This window comes from Musca domestica, unplaced genomic scaffold, assembly GCF_030504385.1.
Source record: "Musca domestica strain aabys unplaced genomic scaffold, Musca_domestica.polishedcontigs.V.1.1 2, whole genome shotgun sequence".
Taxonomy (NCBI): Eukaryota; Metazoa; Arthropoda; class Insecta; order Diptera; family Muscidae; genus Musca; species Musca domestica.
In genome coordinates, this window is record NW_026712249.1 from 40,460,456 (window position 1) to 40,482,434 (window position 21,979).

Sequence of the window (21,979 nt, forward strand, 5' to 3'; positions counted from 1 at the left end):
GGAAGGTGTGAACCGATATTGCCCATCTCCAAACGCGATCTAAGTTTGACAATAATATTACGATGTACCAAGTTTCGACCAAATCAGATACTCCCCTCGAGAGTTATGATGCACAGCAGTCAGCCAGACAGACAGTCATACGGACGGACGGACATTGCTAGATCGACTCCAAATGTTCTGAAACGGATTTGTTCCAAAGAGACCAAGGGTTTAAAACCGTCATTTCGATGAGGCACGTTTTGGCCGTATCAAATAATGTATACCCTCTCTAGCCAGCGGAGGCTAAAAAATGTTGAAAAATGGGGAACTTGTCCCCCTTTTTGGATTGCTTTTAGATATACAGGGTGAGATGAAAATGTGCACCTTCTGTTGGCCATCAGAACTCAACGCCGGCCATAGTGATGGTGTGGGCCGCCATAACAGCCGAATGTTATCGCGAAAATATTCTGGAGGGTGTATTAAAGCCGTGGGCAAGCAAACATTTTGGTCGCAGAACTTGGGCATTCCAACAGGACTCAGCACCATCGCACTCAGCACGCGCCACCCATGAATGGTTACATAAATAGGTTCCTCGCTTCATTTCCAGCACTCAAAGGCCACCAAAATCTCCGGATTACAATCCGTTGGATTATTGTGTCGGGAGTATTTTGGAAAGCACTAGAAAATATCAAAATGTCAATCACCTAAAGCAAACGCCTCGCCGGGAATGGACCATAATATCGTAGAGCAACATTCGGACAGCGTGTGACGGTTTCATTGGTCGTTTGAAGGCCATAATTCGTGTCAAAGGTGACCAATTCGAACAAATCTAAACTTGTTCTAAAATTATAAATGCTTCAACGTTGTCTTTCATTGCGTATATTGAAGTTGACTCGTCTGTATAGAACAGAGCTTTAACAAAGCTTGGACATAGCATTAACCAAACGAGAAATAAAAGGTTCACCGATTGTTACACGTGCTGTGTTGCATTGTTACTATTCGTAATATCTTTGAAAAAGTACAGTCCAATGATGCCACCAGCCCATAAATCGTACCAAACATTTTCTGGATGATCTCCACTCCATATCAACAATAATTTCTTGGTCCAGATGTCTTTTTAAAGACTTTCCCCAATTGGAAATATTCTGCTACATTGGAAATGTTCAAATACATGGCGATAACTTTCATCACGTCTTTTTTCAATAAAAGTACAATAAAATTTAAAAAGCTTCAAATTTTGGAATAAAATATATTTTTTGACATCTTTCTTTTTTTGAAAAAAGAAAACCCAAAAAGAAAACATTCCCATAGGCATTTAGGCAACAAACTATTTTCTAATCCATTGAAATTTACATAATTTTCCTCAAACGGAGCAGAGAGAAAAAAAACGAAACCTTCCAAATAAATTCTATAACTTTTCGAAAAAATAAGTTTCTCCCAACAAAAAAAGTTGTAATTAAATTTTCATTTACTCGGATGCAGAATTTAACATAACCTAATCGTAAAGAACAACAGCAAAAAACGCCAAGTCCAGTTCCTTTTATTCCCTAGGGGCAATGAGTTGGTCATGTTGTGGGATGGCAAGCAAAATTTTGTGTATGTGGCAAGGAAGGGGAGGAAAAGTGATGGATAGATGGCTAGCTGCCTGGCTGCCTGACTGGCGAGATGGATAGATGAGTTTGGTCCTTTAGTCTATTATTTGATTGGCTTCACAATGCATGTAATTTCATCATCAGAAAGGACGTAGAAAAACAGTTGGAGATTATGTTAAGTCACTTCTTTTATTATCATCAACAACGACGACAACAACAACAAAAACAACAAGAATATTCTCGTCAGAGAGCTATCGTCATGCAAAGCATGCAGATGTGTGGGGGTCACATCAGCAGCATCATCGACTGACTACATTCAACAGAGTATTAAGGCAAGGGAGGGGGAGGGGTGTTTCAAAAACATCTTATCATGCAAATATTCTTGTGGTTCCATTATGCTGCACTCCACACACACACACACTGGGTATTTGCCTTAGCTATTTTGATGTTTTAACTGCAGCTAAGCTTTTTCGTATGGAGATGAAGAACAAATATGGTTTTATTTGTCTTCCAAATGATGGAGTGCATGCGTTAACACATAATTTGTCAGATAATATATATGTTTTATTGGGGATATGAGCAGCTCTCTTTGTGCATGAAGAAATATTCTTAACAAGTCCACGAGTAATGTCCGGATGGTAGATGGAATATAGATAATATTATAGTTGTGTTGTTTTTCGATAAATATTTTTTTTTTTTGAATAATTCGAGATTTAAAAAAAAGATCGTTGATTAAAAAAAATCTAAACAATTTAGAAAGTATCGCTCGGTTTGCTGAAAGATGCAAGATCTAAGTTTGCTTAAATTGCAAAGTGTTTGCTCTAAATGGAGGACTACCATAATTGATGTATTTTTATACCCTCCACCTTGGAAACGAGAGTATATTAACTTTCTCATTCCGGTTGCAACATCCTTAAATATTCGTCGTAGACCCCATAAAGTATTTATATTAATAATCAGCATAAAATTCTAAGTCGATTTAACGATGTCCGTCTGTCTGTTCAAATCACGATACAGCCCACATTATTTGACGTAGAGCGCCAAAATTTAACAGACCAATTTATATTGTGTCTAGGATGGTTGGTATTGAAAATGAGATATATCGGTCCACGTTTTGATATAGTCCCCATATAACGGTACCTCCCGATATTCGGTATTTTGATTATTTTTGTCGCATTTTTTTTACGGATTTGTCTAAAAATTGGTATTTGTTGGTCATAATGGGTCCCTGCTCGTGTGGCGAGACATTGAATGTATAGGTCCACGCTTTGGTATGGCCCCCATATAAAGGTACCTCCCGATATTCGGTATTTTGATTTTTTTGCCACATTTTTTTCACGGATTTGTCTAAAAATTGGTGTTTGTATGTATAGGTTCACGTTTTGGTATAGTCCCCATATAACAATACCTTCGGATAGTCGGTATTTTGGTGATCTTTCACACATTTTTTTCACGAATTTCACTGAAAATTGGTAGTTGTAGGTCATAATCGGTCCCACTTAGTGTGGCGAATCATTGTAATTATAGGTCCACGTTTAAGTATAGTCCCCATATAATGGTACCTCCCGATATTCGGCATTTTAATGGTTTTTGCCACATTTCTTCGTGGATTTTTCTAGAAAATTGTATTTGTTGATCTTAACGGGTTCTAGCTCTTTTAGCGAAATACTGTATGTATAGGTCCACGTTTTTGTATAGCCCCATATAGCCGTATTTCCCGATATTCGGTATTTTGATGATTTTTGGCACATTTTCCCAGGAATATGTCTAAAAATATTTGGTATATGTGGGTCATAATGGGCTCTAATGTTTCCTTTACCCTAAGATAGAGGGTATTAAAAGTTTGGCCCGGCCGAACTTAATGTTTTTTACTTGTTCAACTTTGACCGCTTTTTGGGGAGCTACCAGAAGGTTAGTCATACTATAGCGAATGTGTCTGACCCAATTTTCGAGGGGGAGGTACCACACAAGGTGTGTACCCATATATCCAATTTTTACAATAGACGTACACTGAGTAAAATATTGAAGTATGCAATATTTAAAAAAAAAGATGGCCTATTGAAGTCAACCCATAACTTAAAATTGTGATCTTTTGAGGAGGTTTGACCAAGAAGTGTTGGAGCTATGATAATAATATTACGATTTACGCAGTTTCGAATACATCTGGCACCCATTTCGCTTCGCTGTTGAACCATAAGAATTGGATCTTTATATCCCATTGTTGCTGTAGATGTGAAATCGGTAGATATAGTAAGGTATTGAAAGTTTAAAGAAATTTTGAAACAATTTTTTACATTTTTGTCAGATTTTATTTCAAGTGTTTAGCCTTGAATGGGATACGGAAAAAGAAAAGGCGTGATCTTATGCTGTCTATTTTCGAAACTGAGTTAAACTGATTTCAGAAAAAGTTATTCTTATAACCTCAGCCATATGACTAGAAGGAGGGTATATATCATTTGTTACGGTCAAAACGTGCCTCATCGAAATAGCGGTTTTAGACCCTAGGTCTCTTTGGTCCAAATCTATTTTAGGACATGTGGAGTCGATCTAAAGATGTCCGTCCGTCCGCCAATTTGGCTGGCTGCTGCGCACAATAACGCTCGAAGGGAGTATCCGATTTGGTCCAAACTTGCTGCATTGTAGTATTTTTATCATTGCATCATTTATCATTGCTGCATTGTAGTATTTTTATCAACCGAACTGATCGGTGATGGACAATATCGGTCCACTCGTTCCCCACCAAGGGTCAAAAATGCCAGAAAAAACTATATTTTACGGCATATTTTACTAAAAGAGAAGCCATAATCCAATTTTGCTCCAAATTTACAAATCAAAATTTTTGCATCAGTGTTAGGTAAGGTCCGACGATTGACATAATTGGTCTACTCCATCAGGTCCTTGTCCACAAAAAGTCAACATTTTGAACAATTATAACTCTTATAAAATGTGATGTGACACATCACAATATTTTTGTTAACCCAAGGCCTGGTAAATCGGTCCACTACTTCTGGTACCTCCCCACAAAAGCTCAAAATTTTGAATAACCATGAAACTCATAAAACACGAAATTAACATCCGATTCCATATAGACTTGGTACATCTCAATCTTTTCATCAACACAAGATCTGTTATAAAAATGGTAGAGATCGGACCATTTCTTTTAGTACTTCCAGCACATAGGGTTTAAGATCTCTTCAAATTTCACAAATACAAACATTTTTGCCAACACAATATCTGTTGTGAACCTTTTCTGGTACCTCATCCACGCCCAAATCAATTTTCAATACTTTTATCTGTCATCTGTCTCTTATTGAGTTAAATTTGTTTAAAATGAGGAGGGACCAGAAGGAATGAATCGATATATTCCATATTCTCTCTTGATATATTGTTGAGAGATATATTGAAAGAAAGGACGTTTTTATCAGAGTAATTTCACATTTAAAGAGAGTTATTAAGGAGTTATGCTGACCCTGCGGGGGAGGTACAAAATTATGTTGAACGATATTATACAACTTCGAAATCAATTTAGGATTGGCGAAAATATTACGATATGCCAGGTTCGTTTCAATTTCTATACTTTCTTTTTTCTACAACCAATGTGGTCTAAGGGAAGGCCGTTATATAGTATTTTAATAAAATGGCTGAGGGTATACGAGCTCTCATACGCCGTGTACTGTATTCCTAACTGTATTTTGACTCTCGTACGTATTAACAATATTCATGAAAACTTGGGTTTTCTTGTCCTCTGATATTTTTTCAAATACTATTCTTCAAAAAGCCCTTCAAATCTTGAGTAAATACTCTTAAAACATTTTTAATTTATTTATAATTTTATTAAATACCTCGGAAAATCCTTCAAAGCCTTCCAAGCAATTCACCTCTTGAAAAATCTGTAATTATGGCTCTAATAAGCTTTTAAAAACTATTCTTTGAAATTTTACTATAATCTTTGAATCAACGGTTTTGATTCAGATTATAAGTTAAGAAAATTCGAAAAAACTAAAAAATCCCGTTTATGGGTCTGGGAGGATACGAAAAAAACATTTTCAAAAATATTTTTAAAAATCAAGACTTTGGCTTTCCTAAGTCTAAATTTTATTTTTTAAATTTCAAATTGTTGCTTTGATATGTCTTGAAGAGATTTTCGTAAAAAGAAAATTATTATAGTTCTGATAAGCCTTTACAAAATAAAGGTTAGCCTCTAGAAAATTACTGTGGCCATGATAGTCTATTAAAATATTTTTTAAAAAATCAACAATTGTGATTCATTTAGATTTTCTTATAAACATAAGGACTATAGCTATTTGTCTTTAAAAAATATTACAAAAGTGCAAGACTGTGACTCCAATAGGCCTAATTATTAAAAACCACGACTCTGAATCCAATAGTCTCTACCGAGTGTTTGAAAAAAAAAAAAAAAAAAAAACATTTTAGAAATACCCCTTTAAAGCATAATAATAAGAAAATCTGAATGTTTCTCGAATATGCCTTGCAAAATGTTTAGAAAACATATGGCCAACTGTCACAATTGTGACTCTGACAGACTTGAAAACTAATTTTATAAGGAAATCCACGAAGGCCTTAAAAAACCACTTTTGTGTTTTTTTTCAGTCTTGAAAATCTTATATTACATGAATCTCCGACTGTGGCTCTGATAAACCCTTCAACGCATATATGTACTTGAAAACACGACCGTGGCTCTAGAAGGCTTTAAAAAACATACTCCATTACGGTGGCTCTGATAGTCTTTCATAAATATTCTATAAACAAAAACCCAAAATCTTGGCTCCAATAGGTCTTAAAATTTATTAAAAACCACAACTCTGACTTCGATCAAAAAGCTAAGGGGGGTAACATCTGGCTCTATGGCATCATTTCAAAAGCAAAATCTTCCAAATTCGATTTTAACATTAGGGGGCTTTCGACATATTGTAGTGTTGTAGAATATCACGTTGTCGGCCCGCACGACTATAGCCCCGCAGCACATGTCTCCTTATTTTTAGTTTTATATCACGCTGGGGTGTCAGAATATGTGTTTAATTAAAAAATATTCTCCAAAACTAAAAGATTGATAATGTTTTGAAACAAATTTTAAATTTGATTGATGATTGTACCTCTAATAGCACTTCAAAAAATTATTTTAAAAAATGCCAAGTTGTTGATCCAAGTTCAAAAAATATTGTTAAAAATCTGTCATATTGTTTCTAATTCTCTAGCATTAGTCTATGTTTGGTAATTAAAAATGTTCTTATGAAATCCCTGATTATAGCTCTGTTGTTATGGGTATCATTCATCTGGCTCTATGGCATCATTTCAAAAGCAAAATCTTCCAAATTCGATTTTAACATTAGGGGGCTTTCGACATATTGTAGTGTTGTAGAATATCACGTTGTCGGCCCGCACGACTATAGCCCCGCAGCACATGTCTCCTTATTTTTAGTTTTATATCACGCTGGGGTGTCAGAATATGTGTTTAATTAAAAAATATTCTCCAAAACTAAAAGATTGATAATGTTTTGAAACAAATTTTAAATTTGATTGATGATTGTACCTCTAATAGCACTTCAAAAAATTATGTTAAAAAATGCCAAGTTGTTGATCCAAGTTCAAAAAATATTGTTAAAAATCTGTCATATTGTTTCTAATTCTCTAGCATTAGTCTATGTTTGGTAATTAAAAATGTTCTTATGAAATCCCTGATTATAGCTCTGTTGTTATGGGTATCATTCTCGTCCGCCTTTTCGCCTTTTCCCCCATCAACGTCAAGTGCTGTCTGTACATCTCAAAATGTTAAATAATCAAAGTCGCTTCATTTGTTATTTTGGGCTGTGTTAGAAAATATAATTTGCAATTTCTTCATAGACAAACACATCCTTCTCTACGTTCACCAAGAGTATATTCCTTGGCAAAAAGAAAAAAAAATCATTCCCTACTTCCACATGCTGTTTTGTTTAATGTTTTAATTTCAATGGTTTATTTGTTTTTCATTGGGGAATTAATTTATTTTTATGTTCATTTTATTTGTTTGTTAGCGTGCGTTGTAAAGTTATTTGTTGGGATGGTTGGTTTGCAAAATCAGCCAGAATATCTCGAAAACAAGGACTACTTATTTGGCAATGTTGCGATCTAGTCAGTGGCATGGCCTCCATTGACTTGAGGTCTTCCATCAGACATTTTTGTTATTAATACTTGTTGTTTTCCCGGCAGCAGCCATAGCGGAAGACTGATGAGGGTGCGGATGGGTGCTCGCATAAAATTTAATGATATTCATTTCATACTCGATTGCCATTTGTTGTTGCAGATTTGTATGTGTTGTCTATGTTGGTGGTGGATGTGCGGTGGTGTTGTATTTCTGACTGGCTTTGGACAGTGAAATATGTCACAAAAATGTCTTGTGTGTGGAATGGAATTTCATCTACCTTCTTTCCGGAGCGACTCAAATGCGTATAATTTGTTTTAACGTTGATGTTTTTATTTCGTTAACATTGAATTATTACCGAAATTCGATGATGACGATGGCGATGGAAAGGACGATAGAAAGAAAATCCAGCCGTTCTTAAATGTAAGGAACGGATCTGTTTACTCAGGGTGACTGTCCATGAATAATTTTAATAGGTACTGAGTATGATGTCATTACAATTCAGTAAATGAATAGTCTGAGTAATCCAGGCATTTGGTATGTGTGAGTGATCTAGGATTCTTGGAAACTCATACTAAAAATTTACGATATGTAAAAAAATGACAATTGGCCATATGTTCCAATAGACACTTTTTTTATTTTTCAAAAAATACCATTTTTCGAGTTATGCCACTTCTTGAGTAAATGGGTGATATATTTACACAAAAAGTGGCATAACTCGAAAAATGGTATTTTTTGAAAAATAAAAAATGCGTCTATTGGAACATACAGCCAAGATCCTTGTTATAACCAAAATCCGGGGGTGTCATAATATAACTGCTGTAGCAAAAGGTGGGCCCATATCCATATTTTTTTTGTAAATAGCGTTTTTATATAAAAAGAAATAAAAATACCAAAATTTGGCGACAAATTAAATTGAAAAAATGGCCATGTCGTAAAATAATATTTGCGGGCTATTCAAAACAGTATACCGAAATGATCAATTATGATTTTTGATATAATCCAATGATCTATCTATCAAATTTCGAAACTCTATCCTAAGTATTGAGAAATAAATCTCAAAGTATAGGGTACCTTTGAATATAGTCAAAAGTATATAGGGACCAGAACAACATTTTGCACCTAAAATTGACAAAAGTCGAAAAATCTCAGTCCGAAAATTCCCAAAAGAAGAGGGGTGAACTTGCTTTCGTTACTTTTCGATGTAAACACGCATTTTTTTTATACCCTCAGTCACATAGCTTTAGAGGGTATAAATCATTTGATACGGCCAAATCGTGCCTTATTAAAACTACAGTTTTAGACCCAAAGTACCTTTGGAACAAATCCGTTTTAGGATATTTGGAGTCGATTTAGGGCCCGTACGTTCTTCTGTGTGTCTGGTTGGCGATAACCCACGATAACTCTCGAAGGGAAGTGTTCTAAACTTGTAAACTCGAAGGTGTTCTAAACTTGGGACATCGTCACATTATTTTCAATCTTAATCAAAAAAAAAAAAAAATAATTTACTGTACATAAAGAGAAAGGACAACCCGATGTTGCTCTAACTTTGCATATCCTAATATTTGCATCAATGCTAGGTCAGGTGGGAAAATGGACAATATCGGTCCTCTCCATCATATACCTCCCCCACAAATGGTCAAAATTTTGAATAATTACAACTCTTATAAAATGTGATGTAAGAGTCCGATTGTCTTCAAATTTCACACATCCTAATATTTTTATCAACCCAAGGTCCGGTACTATGATGGAATACATTGGTCCACTCCTTGTGGTACCTACCCCACAAAGGTCGAAATTTTAAACAAAATATTTTCTGCACAGAAAGAGAAGCAATAATCCTATTTTGATCCAACTTTGCAAATCCTAATATATGCCTCAGTTCTCGGTCGGGTGAAAAAATGGATAATATCGGTCCACTAAGTGCTTTACCCACAAAAGGCCGAAATTTTGAATATCCAATAAGCTCATAAAGCGGGAAATTAACGTCCGATTCTTTTTAGACTTGGCACATCTGAATATTTCCATCAACACAAGATTTATTTTAAAAACGGTAGAGTTCGGACCATTCCTTCTGGTACCTCCCCCACAAAGTGCCAAATTTATGATTATCCATGAAGGTCATAATCATCATCATCATCATCATCATCAGTTATAAGATAACATCAGATTCTCTTTTTATTTCACATCTCATTATTTCTACAATCAGATCTTTTTTAAAGATGGGATATATCTGTCCACTCCTTCTGGTACCTCCCCATAAAGGTTCAAAATTTTGAATATCCATGAAGCTCATAAAAAGCGACCTGCTACCTGCTCCACATAGATTTTGAATGAAAATTGAATACTTCGGTCGACTATATCTGGTACTTGAAGCACATTTTAACATTTCCTAAAAATTATCACAAATTCTATTAAAGTGAAGGAAGTAAGCAATATTATCCAAACCTGGCACATCGCAATATTTATACCACATTCCTTCGGAACCTACTCCATGGAGGGTCAACAATTTGAATGATCATAACTGAAGACAACATATATATAAATAATGGAACATTTGCTGAGGGTATACATCTGTCGGGAAAACCGACTGATACTTTTTAACTTGTATATGATTATTATTTTTAAAAATGTTGGCGCTTTTGAATTTGCAAAGTTGCAGAGAAATTGGATTATCCTATTTCTTTCTGTGCAGTATTTTTTTTTTTTTTTTTTTGAAAATTTCGACTTTTTGTGGGGGATGTACCAGAAGGAATGGACCGATGTTGCCCATCTCCGAACGCGATCTTTGTTTGATAATAATATTACCATGTACCAAGTTTGGACCAAATCGAAAAATCGCTTCGAGAGTTTTCGTGCGCACCATCCAGAAAGACAAACGTCAGACCGACTCCAAATGTCCGAAAATCAATTTGGTCCAAAGAGATCTAGGGTCTAAAACCGTTATTTACTCATCGAAATATACGTTTTATACCTAGCCATATGGCTGAGGGTATAATAATTCCACATTCTCTGCTTTAAGTTGCCAAATGTGAAAAATATTAAAATTTGATATTTGAAGAGAATATTTTTAGCTCAAAAGTAAAAATGTATTGTTTTCACGATTGAAATTTTTGCCATGGTTTGGGACCACTATGCTACGGTAAAATTGTATCGATAGATATTTCATTTCCATTCTTCATACACACTTTTAGAAATCTAATTGGAATGACATCAGTATAAATGCGGTCTATATAAAGTCAGGATTTTCCAAAGTTTCCAAATGGAACATTTCTCTGAATTGCAAAAAAAATATTGACTCCCAGTTCTTGAACTCAATTTTTTTCATGACACATTGTTTTTCTACTTCGTTGATTTTGTATTCAATTTTCATTCGAATTTCCCCCCATATCGCTTCACATTTCTATTTTAGAATCTCTGACTGATTTCTCTTTTTTTGCCTATTTGCAATTAATTTATTCCCATTGTCTGATATAGAATTTCATAGTAGCTTTTACACGGCATTTTTTGCCAAATAAAAAAAATCGCCCCCCAATCGGCAAACTTAGAATGACAGAATATCAGATAGCGACATGAATCCTTAATCACGGATATGCCGTCCTGGAAATTTGTCAATGTCTAAATCAAAGAAAAACGAAAAAAATACCTCTACACACATATATACATATATGGTGACAACTCAACATGCAGGCATAAAAAATCACAGAGAAAAATAGCGGGGCGAACAATAATAAAATCAACAACATCAGTCAAAATAGACAACGGCAGCAACAACAACAACACAATCAGGCAAAAGGTACATCATGGCAACCGCAAATGTAATATCCGTTACAACACGAAAGTATTTGAAAGTTATTTCCAAACACACAAAAACCCAGCAACCCGCACACCCACACACATATACATAAATAAGGCAGCATGCATGCATATGTAGAAAGGACAAAATTCTAACACACACATTCACGCTCACTCACATATGTGTGCATGCATTACAAACCATGTAACATCAATTTCCTGTCAATAAACACAAATGCCAAACATTCAACCTGCCTCTATTCTTCTTCTCTCCAAACGGTAAACGGCATTGAATATTTAGGTGGTTGACTTTCCTGGCTGGCAGTTTTCCTGTCCCCCTCTCCCGTTCATTGCCTGGAATTGGTAAATATTCATATTTGAATGCCTCCTGATAATCCTTCGTTTGCCACAGGAAGGTAATGTTGGCAACCAATGTTTGCCATTAGCCACACACACATACACAAACGGAGGGAAGGAAGAGTGTGGGAGAAATAATACAAGAACTTGTGTGAATCCTTACACTGCTTATTTATTATATTACATGTATATGTATGTGAATGCTATGTGAAGGATATTTACTTGAGTGTGTGTATTTCCTCCATTCATGCGGAATTCTATTAAATGTCAACTAAAGAGAAAAGCAATAAAAATGTCATATCATTTGCTATAGTTAAATGTTGCTATTGTTGTTGCCATTTAATGGGGGAAGTGTGACCTCATGGCATTGGGTTTCCTTTTCATCAAAGTTTCACTTTCTCTCCCTCTCTCTCTCTCTCTTTCGTATTCATAAGCATGGTTGGTTAAGGAAATTGAAAAGTTTTTTTTCTGAGGGTTATTTTATTAATAAAGACAAAATTCGTTTTTGATACATTGCTGGTCGTTACCTTAATTGTTGTTTTTGTTTTTTTGTTTTGATTTTTGTTATTTTTTTTCTTTTGCGGGATGTTTGTTTTGATAGTTCCAGGTGATTGATGATTGAGTCAACGAAAAGTTTGCGATCAGTTGAAGGGACATTAATCTGAAAAGAAATGAAATGAATCACTTAGCTGGTTTTTATGGGATTTATTGCAATTCATTAAAATAGTAATACTTTTTACATCCACCACCATGGTATATGGGTCGTATGAAGTTTCTCAAGCCCATTTGTAATTAAATAATATCCATAATAATATAACAAATAATATAAGTAATAAAACAAAGAAGGTATATCAACTGAAAAGGCCGCTGGGATGAAATTATGATATTGGAAGCTATCAGCAACGCTGCCAGTTAGGAGGTACTCCAGACTCAAGATTGAATTTCCCAAAAAAAAAAAAAAAGTAATAAAATTTCAAACAAAAAATTACATTGGCAATTTTTACGCTTGTACTGTATTGTCCATTTCGTATCTGACTTAAGCCTGATGTAAATATCGCAACGTGTCAGATTTTGACTATATCGATCATATCCTTCACTTTATATGACATATTAAATAATTTTTGGAAAATGTTGAGTTGGGCGTGAGGTTCCAGATATAATGATTTCCAGATTTTAACTACCAATAAAAATATTGAGACATGCAAAATTTAATGAAAATCGAACATTTATTTAATGCGAATAAATGATAGTCAAAATGTTAAACTTATTTAATGGATGCAGCAGAAGGCGTTGGCTGATACATTCCATATTCATATCAGATGAGTGATATACCAAGTTTGAGTTGGCCGTGAAATGTGTGAAATTTAGAAGGTATCAGATGTTTATTTCGCATTTTATGGCATTCATTCTTCGATGAAGGACTACTCACGTTTTTCGTCTTATATATTAAGTCGTTACAAAACTTCGACCTATTTGACACACAGGGTGAAATAAAAAAAAAAACTGCAACAAAGTCAAATGCTATAATTAATTTTTTTTTTAATATTATTGAATGAAAACAAAAAATGTCGGAAATAGCATCAAATTTTAGAATATGTTTAAATTTGTTCGAATTGGTCACCTTTGGCACGATTTATGGCCTTCAAACGGTCAATGAAACCTTCACACGCTGCCAGAATGTTGCTCTGCGGTATTTTGGCCCATTCCCGGCGAAGCGCTTGCTTGAGATGATCGACACTTTGGCATTTTGAAATGCCAACCTTGCTTTCTTAAATACATCAGACATGGAATTGAAGCGAGGAATCTCATTTTGTAACCATAACCATGTTCAATGCCTACGGCCAAAATGTTTGCATGCCCAAGGCTTTAATACACCCTCCAGAATATTTTCGCGATAATATTCGGCATTTATTTTGTTACCACTGTCGATTAATACGAGCGACCATCGGCTGTTATGGCGGCCCACACCATCAACATGGCCGGCGCTTGAGTTCTGGTGGCCAACCGAAGGTGCACATTTTCAACTGACCTCTTTGGCAAGTAAACACGATCGTTTTGTTTTTTTACAAACTGCTGGACAACGAATGCTTTCTCATCGGAGAAAACCAAATTCGGCAGTTCACCACTTTCGGCCAAGCGAAGCAACTCTTTAGCTTTTTTGAGTCTATTTTCTTTCTGTTGCGGTGTAAGTTCTTGCACTTTTTCGAATTTCAATGGCTTTACCCCGAGCTCATTTTCCAATATTTGCCGAATGGAATATTGCGATATGTTCCGCTCACGAGCCATTTTTCGGCCACTGCGACGCGTGTTTCGATCAAGTCGCTTCTTTACTTTTCGAACCCTTTCTGCTGATGTTGCTGTTTTCTTCCGTCCACTTCCTTGACGTCGGTCTACGCTACCGGTATTACGGTAACGAGCTATGATACTAGACACCAAAGATTTATTCATATGTAAATGCTGGAGTCCTGTAACGATAGCCACTTGTGGTTTTCTAGTCAAATATAAAGAAATCACACTATCACGCTTGAATTCCATCACGGATAACTGTTTTTTGAGAAATTCTCACCAAAATGCTTCTGTACGCTTGTGAACAATATAATGAGCTGTCACTGGAATAATTTTAACAGCTTTCGGACGGATGGCTTAGAAATGACAGTAGTCTGAAATTTGTTGCCCTCACTCACCCTGTATGTGTTTTCAGGTGCGAAACATATCCCGACGCCAATGTGAGCCAGAGCCAAAATTCTGCAACAGAGACCCCAATTTTGGAATGTCATCCCATTTTAATGAATTTTTATTGAATCATGGCATTGCCATGGCTCTTGCCTCCACATATTTGTTCCTAAATTAATTTTATTTTTGATGCATTCTGGAAAATTTTCAGGTATTTGTGGCATTGTAGTCTAGGGTATCAGATTGTCATACAATGCCATCCCCTTATTGGTTTGCAAATTGTTTTTTATTATTAACTACAAATTAATTACAACACTGACATTCCCTTTCTTCTTTAGGTGAAGGTTAAACCCCTAATTCCATTACTCACCACAAATACCGAACAAGAAAACATCAAATACTTTTAACAAGCTTTACCTAATTCAATTACGCAGTTACTAAAGCTGAAATATTTACTTCTTGATAGCATTAACTTTATTCAGTTTTTTTTTTTTGGTCCGCACACCTTACCTGACTAAACACAAAATTGAAACTAATTTCCCTGAAACTTTCTCTGGCAGTAACTTACCACAATTACAGGCTTATGTGTCCATATGGATTTATGGTCAATTTACAAAGGAAATTTCCCTTAGATTAACTGTAATTCGATACAGTTTTCCGTTTCTTGTGTCTTGGCTTGTGTTAAACTACAGAGATTATTTTTCATGGAAGTTTATTTGGCTTATTTGCAAAATTTTTGTGAAAATAAATCTTGTATTGAGGGAGGGATGGGGAGAGATAAGAAGTTTTCGTTTTTTGCCAGGTAATTGTTTATTGGGACAAAAGTTGTTTGTTGTTTTCGATCGATTTGTAATTGATTTGTAAGGAAAATGGTATGATAAATTGAAAGAAGCGTTCAAGGAATTGTTTGGAACGGACCAAATAACGTGGTTCTCTCAAATGATGCAGATGCGTGTATCTATATGTGTATGTATATGATCAAAATAGCGAAATAATGGCATTAGCCAGATATCATGGATAAAATATGTTTTATAAAATTTGGAGTCGATCTAGACATGTCCGTCAGTCCTGCTTTCATTCTGTGCGCACGATGATTTAGGGAGTATTGAAATTGGTTCGTAAAATTTTTACCAAACTTAGAACTAATGCGGAGATGGGCACTATTGCTGATGCTCCCGCACAAAATGTCAAAATATTGAATAAGAATAAATCACTTAGACGGGGAATCAATAATTCATGTTCGATTTTCTGTAAATGTTTGTCTGTATTAGAGCAAAACTATCTGAAGTCTGAAGACCTTAATCCGACAGCAATAATGAAATGCTCTTTTTATTAAGTGCAATAAATGACTGGCCTCGGAACGCTGAAATCTTAAAATTTGGCACGAGGGCCCGTTTTGGTGCGTAGCCGTGTTAGGTTTTTTTGGAAATTCGTACTAAAAGGATATGAAAAGTGCAGGATTGCGCTAAAATATTAATACTTTGTACTGGACAAACGGAATAAACCTGATTTATGATTTTTTTGGAAATTCGTACTAAAATGGTCCAAAAGTACTAAAATGTATTAAATTTGAATGTAAATTTGAAATACAAATCACAAACGAAATGAGCAAGAATTCTGAAATTTGACGTGGGAGTCAGGAAAGATGTACCAAAGGGTTTTTTTGGAAATTCGAACTTTAAGATTACGAAAAGCTCTAAAATGGTACTAAACTTCTGAAATAGTGCTGTTTGGTATTATATTAACGGATAGGGCTAAAAGCTTCAAATGCTTCGGCATGAGAGTCAAGGTTGGAAAGTTTTGCAAATTGTATTGTTTTTTTGGAAATGTGTACTACAATTGTTCGAATTCTAAAAGGTACTAAATTAAGCATTGGGTGTGGGTGGGTGGTAATCTGGAATGCCAAAATTTGAGTTTGAGGTCTCTGCTGGTATCTTTGATTGAGATATGGATTTGTTTCGCAAATATGTATTATAATGGTACGAAAAGTACTAAATTTGGTGGTATCTACTGTGGTATAAAAGAAAGTACGAAAAGTACTAAAGACTACTATGTTTGGTATTGGGTGAAGGGTTAGCGCTGAAATCCACAAATTTGAGGTCTCTGTTGGTATCTGGAATTGAGATATGGAGGTCGTTTTGGAAATCAGTACTAAAATTGTACGAAAAGTACTAAATCGTACAAAATTTCGATTTGGTTTGGTTTAAATTCTGAAATTTGATATTTAGATTACTGATGGTATCTGTGTCTGAGATTTACCGGTGGTTTGGAAATGCGTATTATATTTGTATGAAAATTACTAAATAGTACTAAGTTTGGTATTGGGTGAATGTATAGGGCTGGAATCTTCAAATTTGATGTTGAGGTCTCTGTTGGTATCTGGCATTGAGATTTGGAGGTGATTTCGAAAATGTGTACTATAATTGTACGGAAAGTTCTAAATAGTACTAAATTTTGTCTCGGTTGAGGGGATAGAGCTAAGATTCTGAAATTGTATTTAAATTTAGATTTATTGCCATTGCTGTGGTATCTGTGTTTCAGATTTGGCGGTGGTTTGGATATACGCTCTATATTTGTGTGAAAAGTATGGTATTGGGTGTAGGGATAGACATAAAGTTTAAAACTGTTATATTTAGATAATTGAGGGTATCTGTTTTTTAGAATTGTCGGTGGTTTGGACATGCATCCTATATTTGTACGAAAAGTACTTAATGGTACTAAATTTGGTACTAGTCGATGGGACAGGACTGTAACCCTTAAATTTGATATTGAGGTCCCTCTTGGTATGTAGAATTGTGATATGGAGGTGTCTTTGTAAATGTGTACCATAACTTTACAAAAAGTAATAAATGGTACTAAATTTGGTGTGGGGTGAAGGGATATGGCTGGAATCCTCAAATTTGATATTGAGATCCTTGGTTGTATCTGGGATTGATATATGGAGTTGGTTTTGGGAATCTGTACTATCATTGTAGGAAAAGTACTAAATAGTACTAAATTTGGTCTTAGGTGAAGAACCGGAGCTGGAATCTTGTTGCGCTTGAGAGCAGGAGCTAGTTTTGGATATGCGTACTATAATCGTGCTAAATGGAACTAAATTTATTAATTAAGTTAAAGGGATGAAATCTCGTGGTAATTTTTAAAATACGTACCAAAATTGTTGGAAAAGTACTAAATTTGGATCAGTGTTGGTGTCTGGGATGGCGAGATGTAGATTGTTATGGACATGGTACTAAATGTTAATAAATTTGATATTGGGTTGAGGTCCGTTATTTTTTTTTTTTTTTTGTATTCGACTGTAAAAAAGTTGCCTGTATAAAACGTAGAAAAAGTATAAAACGTCATAAGCATGTATAATATTGTAATATCCCACATAATACATTCCAAGTTGGTTGATAAATGTTCAGATCATATTATTGAAACCTCGTAATGATGATAAGTTTCTTGTGTGAATTTTCCAAATTTGGAAAAGTTGCATCGAAGACCTTAACCTGAGACCTGGGGGTAGATTTTTGTTCTATGAAACTAAGAAATTTAAAAAAAAATGTTCTCTACAAAATTGTTCATGTCACATTTGTTGCCTTTATTAAAGCTTTAATTTCAGATTTTCATAGGCCAAGTTGAGCACCGTGCTTTGTTGTTGCAAAATAGCCGTTTATGCTTGCCGTTTGTCAACCTTTTTGTTTCTGTCAAAAATGCATTTTATTTGCCTAGGTTTACGAATTTTTCGACGTTTGTATGATACGTCGGAAAATTAGGTCATATACGTCCTAATTTCTGACAGACCATCTATGGTGGAGGTATTGAGGTCACTGTTGGTTTTTAGGGTTTACACATGGAGAAGTGGAAATAATTTCGGACAGGAAAAATTGGATGTGGTTCCATTATGCAATGTTTTTACTTATATCCTCCTCACTTAACTTCAAAATAAAAGATTTTGAAGAGTTTTTAGTGTAAAAGGTAAATATTTTTCATTTTTTTCCGAAAAAGGAAAAACTTGAAAATCAGAAAATTTAGTACGATGTATGAAGTTTTGATTAAACAAGTAAAAAAGGTATAAGTTCGGCCGGGGCGAACTTTGAATACCCTCCACCACCATTTGGTGCAAAATTTGGCAATTAAAAAAAAAAATCTAAAAAATTCTATACAACGACGTGGACCTGCATAGGAAGGTAAAATTGAATTTTGAGTACTAAAAAGGTCAAATATGAGCTGTTGGAACGAAACAAAATTTTTAAGGTAGACTTTTCGCTGACGAAGTTGCGTGCACTTGCTTGTATTTCAATAAATAAAAATCTTTCTTGATTGGGCGGAAATCTGCCATTTCAATATTTTAAATTTTTATATTGCTTACACACTCTGGTCCTCTTTTATAATCCTAATAATTTCCCTCTTTTTGTATTTTTTTTTTCGTTTTTCTTTTTCCGCAAATAGTCTGCTCTGGTGCCTTGGCTCAACAACTGAAACCAAACCAGGAGGATCCATGCAAAGTTAAAGGACGTGTGGTCGGCGATGTCACCTATTGTGATCGCTATTGGGAATGTGTCAACAACCAACCGGAATTGTACGACTGTCCAAATGGCCTGGTATTTGCTGGCAAACATCGTGGCGTAACGGAAGGCTGTGATTATCCATGGCGTGCCAACTATTGCGAGGACAAACAAATGGCGAGTAAGTATGGAGGGGAAAATAAATGGGGTTTTTTTTTTTGCTTAAATATAAAATACATATTAAATTTTGCAGGAATTCGTTAAAAATTGTAAAAAAGAAATTTTTAATCATTGAAGGCTTTGCCATTTGGCTGTTTGTTCAATAATCCTTCTCTACTGCAATTCCGAAAAAAAAACACACAGTTAATCATAAAATCCAATTATGGGTATAATGTTCAGCAATTTTTTCCCTGAATTTCTCGAAAAAAAAATCGCCAGAAAAGAAATAAAAAGGAAAAAAATGTTTTAAACCTCCTCAAAAAAGAGAAAAGAAATTGAAAAAAAAAACTCAATTCGTTTAGCAAAATTGCTGTGCTAATAGATTAATTTGGTCAAGTTGCTGTTGCTGTTGTTGTCGATGTTATAGGTATTACATTCTTTATTCTATGATGTACAACAAATTAACCTATGGTCAGTTGGAATGAAGCACTTTAGATTCCAGCATCAGTTAGTTGACCGGCAAATATCCGTTATAACAGCAGTAGCAACAAAACACCAACAATTTCCGTAGAAAAACCCTAATAAGACGACGACGACAACGACAACTATTCAATTCATCTATCCATCCATCGAAGCTATCGTTGCCATTCCGTACTCATGGAGTACTCAGAGCAGTGAATTGCTTTCAAAGATTTGAGCAGAACACATTTTTTCTTCGACTACCGACTACCGTAAGGTTACTTTTTTTTGTCCTCTTGGAATTGCCATCATTCGGATGGACAAATATGTTGTTCACAGAAAATTGGTTATGTCGGAAAATGCCAAGAGGTCGACGGGACAGTGGATTAGAATCGGTGATGGTTTATTGCGGTTTTTTAAATGGATTTTATTCGAATACAGCATATCAACAGTTACAGATAGATAAATTTCCAAAAAATGTACTATGCAAATGGGGGAGGACATTCCTTCGGTTCGATGGAATTTTAATGATTTTTAAATTTTTTTTGAGATCCGTTTTAGGCTATTTGGAGTCGAGCAAGGAATGCCCATCTCACAAAACTTCTTAGATGGGAAATATCCTTCCACTCTTTCTGGTTGCTCCCCAAAAAATTACAAATTTTACCAAAATTATTCAAATTACTAGCCACATTGCAAGACAAGACTGAGATCATGTCCAAAACTTGAATAATATTGGTGCATTCTTTCTAGTACCTCCCCCACTACAGGTACAACATTTTAAATAATATGGCTATTTGGAGTCGAACAAGGAATGCCCATCTTAAAAATTCTTACAAATCTTCTTAGATGAGAAATATCCTTCCACACTTTCTAGTTGCTCCCCAAAAAATTCAAAATTTTACAAAAATTTTCAAATCTCCCTTGCTAGCCACATTGTAAGACGAGACTGAGATCATGTCCAAAAAATGGATAATATTGGTGCATTCTTTCTAGAACCTCCCCCAACAAAGGACAACATTTTAAATAATATGACGTTTACGATGTCTAATAGGTAAGCAGTCGAATGACTCGTGGACAATTGGGAACTATGCTGTAGTCAGGTTGTTCATCATTGAGAGAGGCTGATAGCCTACGATTCGAAGGTAATCGGATACTCGTGGTTGACTGTCAAATGTTGAAAAGTGAGGAAGATCAAGAATTGCGAGGTTTGTGTTCGCGTGACGTTGGCATTCGGAATGGTGACGAACTGAAGCCAATCGGGAACAAAGTGATTTTCACAAAATCTTGTTTAGTGGGGAAGCTCCGAAATAATCGTTAGGGAACGAGATGTTATTAAAACCATATGACTTTAAATAAAGCATTCTTCGGAAAATCTAAGACAATAGCACCGACGATTCATAAAATCATATTTTTCAAAATCACTGATCAAGGAACTTGGAGGCATGAAAAAAATATTTATAAAAATCTTTAAAATCTTATTGAGTATAAAGATTATTAGATTCTTTAAAGATTTTTTTCTAGACTCCTCCCGAAGGCGTGGTTCTTTTAACAATATTTTCTAGACTCCCAAACGTCCCCAAGGTGGGGATTTTTTAAAGATTATTTCTACACTCTTACAAGTCGCCAAGGCGTGGATTTTTTAAAGATTTTTAATAGACTCCCATAAGTCTCCAAGGCGTGGATTTTTAAAGATTTTTAATAGACTCCCATAAGTCTCCAAGGCGTGGATTTTTAAAGATTTTTTATAGACTTCTACAAGAGCCGAAGGAGTGGATTTTTTAAAGATTTTTTTATAGAATCCCACAAGTTTCGAAAGCGTGGATTTTTTAAAGATTTTTTATAGACTTCTACAAGAGCCGAAGGAGTGGATTTTTTAAAGATTTTTTTATAGAATCCCACAAGTTTCGAAAGCGTGGATTTTTTAAAGATTTTTTATAGACTTCTACAAGAGCCGAAGGAGTGGATTTTTTAAAGATTTTTTTATAGAATCCCACAAGTTTCGAAAGCGTGGATTTTTTAAAGATTTTTTATAGACCCCCACAAATCTCGAAGGTGTGGATTTTTTAAAGATTTTTAATAGACTCCCATAAGTCTCCAAGGCGTGGATTTTTAAATATTTTTTATAGACTTCTACAAGAGCCGAAGGAGTGGATTTTTTAAAGATTTTTTTATAGAATCCCACAAGTTTCGAAAGCGTGGATTTTTTAAAGATTTTTTATAGACTTCTACAAGAGCCGAAGGAGTGGAATTTGTAAAAATTTTTTTTATAGAATCCCACAAGTTTCGAAAGCGTGGATTTTTTAAAGATTTTTTATAGACCCCCACAAATCTCGAAG

The 21,979-nt window shown here is 35.0% G+C and overlaps 1 protein-coding gene across 3 annotated transcripts in view; it reads left to right on the forward strand.

The window, feature by feature from the left end:
• Positions 1-21,979, forward strand: part of LOC101901391 (peritrophin-1) — a 289,820-nt gene that overhangs the window by 214,743 nt on the left and 53,098 nt on the right. For all 3 annotated transcript variants that reach the window (XM_059122169.1, XM_059122166.1, XM_059122168.1), the window contains one exon: positions 18,970-19,206. In XM_059122169.1, the coding sequence (XP_058978152.1) occupies positions 18,970-19,206 (237 nt within the window). The remainder of the gene's footprint in view (positions 1-18,969; positions 19,207-21,979) is intronic.